Raw genomic sequence first — 9,957 nt, forward strand, 5'->3', positions numbered from 1 at the left:
TGGATTAAAAAACGAGACCCATCTATATGCTACCTATAAGGGACTCACTTCAGACCTAAAGACACACAAACAGACTGAAAGTAAAGGGCTGAAAAAACCTAACATGCAAATGGAAGCCAAAAAAAGGCCAAGGCAACAAACACTGTAACAAGAGACAAAGCCTACTACATGGAGACAAAAAGTAACAATCCAACATGAAGATATAACAATTGTAAATACCTATGTACCCAACATAGAAGAACTCAAATACATAAAGCAATTACTAACAGACATAAAGGGAGAAACTGACAGCAATATAAAAATAGTGGGGCACTTTAACAATCCACTTGCATCAATGGATAAATCATCCAAACAGAAAATCAATATGGAAACAGTGATTTTGAATGAAACATTAGACCAAATGGACCTAACAGACATATACAGGACATTCCATCCAAAAACAGAATACATTCTCTAAGACAGATCACATATTAGGCCACAAAACTAGTCTCAATAAATTTAGGAAGACTGTCCAACTAGGATGGTATGAAACAAGAAATCCATTACAAGAAAAAGTCTGGAAAAACCGTAAATACTTGGAGGCTAAACAACATGCTATCAAATAATGAATCAACAGAGGAAATCAAAAATACATGAAGATAAATGAAAATGAAAACACAATGGTCTAAAATCTTACATGGTCAAATAACCTACAAAATAGGAGGCAACAATATGCAATGGAAAAAGAGTCTCTTCAATAAATGGTGTTTGGAAAACTGAACATGTAAAAGAATGAAACTGAACAAATTTCTTACACCATACACAAAAATAAACTCAACTCAAAATGGATTAGACTTACATGTGAGACCTGAAAACATAAAACTCCTAGAAAACTTAGGTAAGGGTAACAAAAACAAACTTGGGACTACAGCTAATAAAAAGCTTTTGTGCACCGAAGGAAAACATTAACAAAAAGGCAATCTACTGAATTGCAAAAAGGGGTGAATATCCCAAATATAAAAAGTAATAAATAAATAACTTATACAACTCAAAAACAAAAACAAAAACAAAAAAAAAAACACAAATAACTCCATTAAAAAAAAATGAGCAGAGGACCTGAATATACCTTTTTCCAAAGAAGATATAGAAATGGCCAATAGAACTATGAAAAGATGTTTAAATCACTAATCCTCAAGAAAATGCAAATCAAAACCACAATGAAATATCACCTTACACCTATCAGAACGGCTAAAATCAAAAACACAAGAAATAATAAGTGTCTGTCAAGATGTGGAGAAAAGAGACCCTCATACACTGTTGGTAAGAATGTAAATTGGTTCAGTTGCTGTGAAAAACAGTATGGAGGTTCCTCAAAAAGTTAAAAATAGAAATACCATATGATCTAATAATCTCACTACTCATTATTGACCCAAAGAAAATAAAAACAGTAATTCAAAAAGTTCTATGCATCCCTGTGTTTACTGCAGCAGTATTTACAATAGCCAAGATACGGAAGCAGCCCAAGTGTCCATCAACAGAGGAATGGAGAAAGAGGTGGTATGTATACATACTATGGAATATTACTCAGCTGTAAAGAATGAGATCTTGCCATTTGTGACAACATAAATGAACCAGAAGAGTATCATAAATGAAATACCATATGATTTCACTTGTACGTGGAACCTAAAAAACAAAACAGAGAAACCAAAAAACTGACAACTACATAAAACAAACTGCTGGTTGCCAGAGGACAGGTGGGTGAGATGGGCGAAAAAGATAAAGGGGGTTAAGAGGTACAAACTTCCAGGTATAAAGTAATTAAGTCACAGAAATGAAAGGTACAGCATAGTGAATATAATCAATAATATTATAACAACATTGTATGGTGACAATGGTGACTACATTGATCATGGTAAGCACTGAGTAATACATATGGAATTGCTGAATCTATATATTATACACCTGAAACTAATAACATTGTATGTTAACTATGCCAATTAAAAAGTTATAGGGAAATAAAATGAACCATCTGTGTTACTCAGTAAAAAATTTTAAAAAAAGAGAGCTTTGGATATATATTTGATATAGAATATAGTACTCTTGTGTGTGTGTATGCACATAAAACCAAAGCTCTATTATCAGGTAGTGTAGACATAAATACATATAGGTACAGGCATATGTCTGTATGTACATGTTTATATGTGTGTACATATTTCTATACTGTATGTCACACCTACTTCACAGGTTAATTGCAAAAACCAAATGAGATAGATGTAAAAGATAAGAATAGGAAGTAACTAATTAGTAATAACTGCAACAATTAACTTGTTTTGAATACACTGAACTCAGAAAAATCCTGTGGTGACTATGGGGAAATGTGTTCAAAGATACTTCAGAAATCCAATAGATAAATTGATACTGCCATATTTAGTCCTGAATTGTTTTTCCTTTCTGTTGAGGAACAACTAAGTTAGGAAATGAATTTTTGAAAAGCACACCAAAGTATCCACTCTCACTAGATACAATCACTCTCCAAATTATTGACTGTTTAAACTATTTTGACCTCGTATTACAGTACACAGCCAAGTGAAGCTGCAAATGTCCAATCACACCACTTTTACAAAGTGAAGACAAAAGGCACCACACTTTACAGAAAGACTACAATTGCCCTGCAAAAGATCTCATCCTACAGGATACCTTATCCAAAACAGAAAGAAGAGGTCCTATTATAATCCACAGGGATCCCTGGATAATTCAGTTTGTGGAACAAGAGACTGAACAAAGCTCTTCTTCTTATACCTCAGAAGTAGCCTAAGTGAATTGACACCATTGTTCTGAAGTATGACACTGTGAGCACGTTTCAGGCCAAGGAAGTATGTATTCATTTGTCAACAAGAAACTGAACCATAAAATACTGTTCAACATTTATGCCTCTCTTAAATTGGAGAAATTGTACATGCTTGCACTTTTGGTGATGAACTAAAAATTAAATGCAAACCAAGAGGACCCAGAGGGAAGAGTTAAGATGAAGGTAATTTCCTGACACCATCCTTCTATCCAACCAAAAGCTAAACAAAATTAGGATACTCACATAATACCCTCTAAAAACCCCTCTCCACTAGTCCAAAAGAGCTACACCCTGGTCTCATTTCATATATATTTATACTTTAAGAGCTATCTGAAGTTGGTAGATACCATGGATTTGGTAATCAGGTATACAAGACATAAACATAACTTACAGTCAAAACCCAATTGGCTAAGGTTCTCTGTGAAAGATGTGCAAGGAAATAGGTTTCCTGAACGGCTGGCCATGACAGCTAGTGGTAAAAGATACACATAGAGTGCTGTAGGTAACAAGAACCTACCAGGGATTGTGCCCTTTTGCCCACTGACCACAGCAGGTATCACTAATCAGTTGTAACATTCCCATGAAATCTGGGCTAAATCTCAAGAGTACTCCATTCACCAGGTACCTACTACCAATAACCGAGGCTGCAATGAGAGATGAAACCTATTTGCCACCCAGGCAAACAGTGGCCAACAGTCATAGCACACATTTGGAGTGAAACTTGGGTACCAAAGACTGAGCGTTCTATATGGCTCTAATGCTTTGGGAACTTGCCTGCTCCAGATGCAGGCCATCCTAAGGCCTGTGCCATACTACCACTGACTATTACATTGGACTGTGTGTATATCACATTGTCTCTCAGTTCAGCATAGAGAGAACATCACCTTATTAATGCTCCAAACTGCAGATTATTCTGAAAGCTTTTCTATGGAAAAGACCGTGTTTTATACCCTCCTATGCAGTTCCAGCACCAAAACTGATGCTCAATAAATGTTGAGTCACTGATATTCAAAGAATGACATAATGAGTGAGCATGGTGATCATCCTAGTAGAAACCCGAGGAGGAGAATCTGATCAAAGCTAAGGGTGTTCTCACTAGAAGCTGCGAAGACCAGGTTTAAAACGGATCTCGCTCAACTCCTTCATCTGACAGATAAGGAACAGATAAATAGTTTGGGAAAGAGAGGTGTCTTGCCCCAGGCCGCAGTGGCAGGACCAGAGGGGAACACAGGTCTCCACACTCCCAGACCTAAGTGTCAGAAAGGACTGGGAGCGACGCAACTTCTTGGCAAAGCGCACTCGAAACCCAAAGTGAGCACTGCAAGCCATGTTTCCAGAAATTGCATAGTTCCTTTCCAGAGACCGCCAGACTGCCAAAGGCTCAGGGGCAACAAAAATACCAACACATCTCACTGCCGACCCAGGAGGGATGTACCCGCCCTGCCTCCTCAGACTCGACCCCGCCCCACGACCTCCCCTCACCCGCCGCCACTACCCGTGGAGGCTCAGCAGGGTACACATCTACCACGCCTAGAGTTAAGGACAGCTAGATCACCTCGCTGCCGGCAATGCTCCACCTGGCAGTGCTGTCCTATGTCCAATTCCGCCATAGCACAGCGCCGCAAGAGGCGGGGCTGCGACTCACGCGCAGCGCCTGCTGGGAGGGTGGCGGACCTCGGGGCGGAGCCTGCAGGTGGGTTGGTACATTCACCGGAAGCAGTCATCCGGGTGTGAGTGCCTGGAGTGACCAGTGTATATGCACTCCAGGCCCCTGGGGAGGCAGCGCAAAGAAAGAGGAGTTGGTCTGTTTGTCCTTTTCCTGGGCAGACGTCTTCGAGCCCAGTCCTTATGGATATGCCCAATTGCTTTTCTAAAATATTGCATGCTGAAATTCCCTCTGTGCAGCAACTCAAATCGGGGCCGACCTCACAGGGACTGTCTTTTTAAAATTAATGTGACTCTGGAAACCAGCACTGTGGCAGGCACAAGTATTTGCAGTAATCAAGAGAAGGAGGACACTGGTTATCCAATTCCGTATGCATTCTACACCAGTGGATATAAAGTAAATGCCTCTTTCAAGGGAGTCATGAGGCTTTTTAAAGTTTTTTTCCCCCAATCTTTTTTTTTTTTTTTTTTAAGTCTGTAGCTCTTGAGGTCCCAAGTATGTACTAAACTGCACTGAGTCCCTCAGTTTAGAGAGTCCCATCTCCCAACTCCCTGAAGTAAGCTTGTGACTCCATTGGGGAAAAGGGGAGTTTCAGACTTGATGAGCCACTTCAAAAGGTACCAAGGAAGTAGAGGTTCTTCTAGGTGGGGTACAAATGGATACCATTCCACTGAGGTGACATCAGACACGACTCAGAGTAGGATGAGTGACAATCAAAAATGTACTCATGACAGGAACTAGAAAAGTATTCAATGCCTCGTATATAACTGGGTGTATCCAAATCAATATTCATTAAGGATGGGGGAAGGGTGAGATTGGGAAACAATTATCATTACTTCAAGATTTGCTCTTGAATAAATCTGTTTAAGATCTCCATCTCAGATTTGCTTGTGTCTAGAAAAACTTCAGATTTTACAGCTGGAAGCAACCTAAGACATCAGTTATCCCAGTGTCTTTGTTTGTTTAAGATGGGGAAATGGATTTATAGCATTTAAGTGATTCGCCCAGGGGCACCTAGGTGCCTCAGTTGATTAAGTATCCAACTCTTGATTTTTGCTCAGGGCATGATCTCAAGGTTTGTGGGATGGAGGCCTGAATCAGGGTCTGGGCTGACAGCATGGCATCTGCATGGGATGTTCTTTCTCCATCTCTCTCTCTCTCTCTCTCTCTCTCTCTCTCTCTCCCCCCCCCCCATTCCCCCACTCATGTGGCCTCTCTCTCAATATAAATAGCCATTTAAAAATAAATGAATGATTTGCCCAAATTAGTGGAAAAGCCAGGACTAAAATTCAAGTATCAATGACTTCTGGTATTCTTGAATCTAAGAATCAGCAACTTGATTTTGTAGGTTTCTTTTAGCTGCTTGGGTCAATCAATAGCAGGTTTTCTAGAATTTTACTAAGTGTTTAGAATGTTCTAGATAGGTGGCAAATATTTTATCAGTCCAACCAAAAAATTAAAATATTCTTACTTTTTCAGCTCACTTCCTCTGGAATTGTAGGGAGCATTAGATGATTAGACTAATCAAGATTGCAGTTGCTAGCTTTTTCATCTCTGTTCTCCTTTGTGGATTTCTCCTCTAGGTGCTACTTCAATATGTCAGTTTCCCTTAATTTTGTGTGTAGTCCATTTATCAGTTTACATCCTCATACAAGTGAGATTCTCCTGGTTCGAAATGACTCCCATAACCATATTCTCTGTCCTGAGAACTTTTTCCCCAAGCTGAAAGTCTCTATTTCGATCTGTTGGCATATTCACTTAGTGTCATCTGTCATACAAAACTTGAGCCAAAATGGGATGCTTTCTTACCATGTCATTCCCTCTCTAACAAAGGCAGTGTATCACATTAGAAACCTTGAGTTGGCTCTTTACCACTCCTTTCTTATTTCTCTCATGGAAGTCGCCATTAAGCTCTATCAATTATGCCTCAGAAGTGTTGCAAACCTGTATTCTTCAATTTCTCAGGTTGCTTCCTCTCAAATGACTCCCTTCCTTACCTAAGATACTCCAATGATTCTCCATTATTCACAAGATTTATTAACTTAATGAGGAATCTCCAGCCTCAGCAATAACTACTTCCCCTCAAGCGCCCCACTCTCCAATAATTTCCTAAATACATCTTCTGTTTCTTTCATAGGCTCATACTTTTACACATGCCTTTCCTTTTCCCTTGAATCTTCTCTATGCCAGGGTTTTCCAAACTTTGAAAATAAGAATCAGGTGGGGTGCTTGTTAGTAAACACCGTTGTCCATATCCCTCCCTGGGTCTAATTTGGAAGGTCTGGAATGGGTCCTGGGAAGCTAGATCTTTAACAAGTCCTCTCACATTCATTCTTGTTGGATCAGTTTAAAACACAGGTTTCTCTTTTACTCCACCTTCAGAATATTATTCTGTTATCCTTTCGACTGAGAAAGCTGAGTACATAGGCAAAATTCAGTCCTCCAGGATATCAGGCACATGCTGTGGTAGCAGTCACTACATACTCTCCTTACTAGCACTAACCAGGCAGTATTATAATTTACCTGATCAAAAAACACTTTCAGTGGCTTCCAGTAGCTACAAAATAAAATCTGCACCCAAGTCAACTTAACAAACCCATTCTAGATTTGATACAAAATTGAGTACGACACAATCTCTGACCTCAAGGAGCTCACAAAGTCTAGGAAGGAATATCCCAACCTCCCTTTCTTTTTATCGCTCAAAGACCTTTCTACAGGCTGTGCTTGCTGTAGCCTCAGACCCTTTCCAGGTGTTGTTCCTTTTACTAGGAATGCTCCTTACCCTCCACCTGGTTTCTGCTTTTTCTTTAGCAGTCACCTCAAATATCTTTTCCTTAGGAAACTCTTCTTTGTTCTCCCGACTAGGACAAATCCTGCTGTTATTACATTCACTTTGTATCTTCTTCAAAGCATTTGTCCCAGACTTGATTTTGTATTTGTATGATTATTTGATTAATGTTGGTCTCCCCCTCCACGCTGTAAGCTCCGTGAGGACAGGGGCCTGATTTTGTGGTTATATAGACATTCACTGTAGAATTCTGGTTAATCTGTCTTCATGTCTATGCACTCGTCTATAGGATTGTTATATCTCTGAAGAAATTTATCTTACATATTCTGTATCAAGTCTTTGGACACTAGAACTTCAAACGTTAACACTTATAACAGCTAAACTCTCTGATTACTTTATTACATACCAGGCACTTAAATGGATCATTTTATCTTCACAAAAACACTTTTAAGATGGGGTGCCTGAGTGGCTCAGTTTGTTAAGCTTAAGTGCCTGACTCTGGATTTCAGCTCAGGTCATGATCTCTCACCATTCGTAGCCCCATGTTGGGCTCCCAGCTGACAGGACAGAGCCTCTTGGGATTCCCTCTCTCTGCCCTTCTTCCATGCATACACACGCTCTTTCTCTCTCAAAATAAATAAACATTAAAAAAAAAAACCGCTTTAAGATCAATATTATTGTTCTCCTTTCATCGAATGGCCTATAAGAATAATTCAACTCCTACCTCCTTGTCCCCAGTATCAGAAACTGCTCTCCCTCTTCATTGCCTGACTTAATTGTACTTACCACCTGTCTTCCTGGTGAACCTCATGAAGTAATTTCTTCATCTGGAATTTCTTCTCCTTTCCCCAAATTTACCTAGCCATCTCCTCCTCATCTTTCAGCTCTCAAAAAAAGGCTTTTAGGACCTTTTCCCTGGTTTCCTATTGTTACTGTGACAAATTACCACTCAGTAGCTTTAAACAACACAAAATTTTTTACCTTACTGTACTGGAGGTCAGAAGTCATAAAGCCCTTTTGTTGGCATGGCCGTGTTCCTTCTGAAGGTTCAAAGGGAGAATCCAACTCCTTGTGTTTTTCACCTTCTAAAGACTACCTGTGTTCCTTGGCTCACAACAACCCCTTCCTCCGTCTTCAAGGACAGCAAAATGGCACCCTCAAATATCTCTTTTCCTGTCCTTCCACCAATCACCTTCTCTTGCTCTGACCCATCTGCCTTCCTCTTTTAAGAAGGCTTGCGGGTACATTGAGCCCACCTGATATTTCAGGATACTCTCCCTATCTCAAGAGCCTTAACTCAATCACACCTGTAAAATCCCTTTTGCCATATAAAGAAACAGTTCTAGGTTTCAGGGATTAGAATGTGGACAACTTTGGGGGATCATTATATTAACTACTCCAATATATGTTCTCATACTTCCCAGAACTGACACATGGTAAGGCCTCAAAAAATACCTGTCTACTGAATCAGGGAATGAACAAATCAACATTGACAGACAGACCCTCCAAGAGCATTCTTAATCTTAATTAGCATTAATAAAAATGAAATCTTCACAACAAGGAACATCAACATAATAGCTTGTTTCACTCTGCTTGACAGGTCAAAAAACACCTGGAATATTGTGCTGGGTTCTATACTTCAAGTGTGGAAGAGGTAGATTGGGGCAGGTTTAAAGGAAGGCAACAGGATGGTGGAGAATGAGAAACAGTATTATGTAAAAGAGCACTCATAACGTTTGGGGCTTAATCAGCAGAAATGAAGAAAGGTGTGAAGTGAAGACCCCCTCCCCCCCCATCAAGACCTACCATCACACCACTATCATAGCAGCCAGTGTGCACGTGTGTGGGTGCAATGCATGTGTGTATTTTGGAAAGCAAGCCTTTTTAGCAACAGTTTGTTCCAGAAGGAGACTTTGTAACATTTTCATAAATAATTACTCTTTAGGAGGTAATTTAGTTGCCCTCATAAGCATACATAAAATTATTTTGAAATGACTCAAATTTTGCTTGGCACAAATTGGGTACTCACATGTTATTAATTCACTGTAAGTTTGTTTGTTTGTTTGTTTGTTTGTTTACATTCATGAAACTTTATTTTCCTCCAAAACAAGTCCAAACTTCCAAGCCTGGCCCAGCAGCAGGGCCCTTCAGGTCCCTTCAGACCTAGATGGGGAATCATTTCTTTCTTTCTTTCTTTCTTTCTTTCTTTCTTTCTTTCTTTCTTTCTTTCTTTCTTTCTTTCTTTAAGTTTATTTTTGAAAGAGAGAGAAAGAGATGGATAGAGACAGAGGGAGAAAGAGAGGGAGAGCATGAGAGCACAAGGGGCAGAGAGAGAAGGAGACACAGACTCTGAAGCAGGCTCCAGGCTCTGAGCAGTCAGCACAGAGCCTGACACAGGGCTTGAACTCACGAACTGTGAGATCATGACCTGAGCTGAAGTTGGACACTTAACAGACTGAGCCACCCAGGTGCCCTGGGAATCATTTCTTAATAGACACCCGTACCTCTCAGGCAGAGCTGGAAGGGAAGGGCCCCTCTATGTTGGCTTGCAGGGTGCTAACTATAAGATTTTTTAAAAAGTGTAATAGCAGCTACTATTAACTTTACTCCTTGAAATTCCCACCAACAAAAAAGGAAACAAATATTTTAAAATATGAATTAGTTTCTAGAGTATAT

General features: G+C 39.8%; 1 protein-coding gene across 1 annotated transcript in view; it reads right to left on the minus strand.

The window, feature by feature from the left end:
• The window catches only part of ZFAND1 (zinc finger AN1-type containing 1), a 24,330-nt gene extending 19,876 nt beyond the window's left edge, over positions 1-4,454 (minus strand). The window contains exon 1 of the mRNA XM_042923313.1: positions 4,383-4,454. Coding sequence (XP_042779247.1) covers positions 4,383-4,437 — 55 coding nt within the window. The 5' untranslated portion in view covers positions 4,438-4,454. The remainder of the gene's footprint in view (positions 1-4,382) is intronic.
• Between the last annotated feature and the right edge of the window lie 5,503 nt (positions 4,455-9,957).

Source organism: Panthera leo, chromosome F2 (assembly GCF_018350215.1).
Source record: "Panthera leo isolate Ple1 chromosome F2, P.leo_Ple1_pat1.1, whole genome shotgun sequence".
Taxonomy (NCBI): domain Eukaryota; kingdom Metazoa; phylum Chordata; class Mammalia; order Carnivora; family Felidae; genus Panthera; species Panthera leo.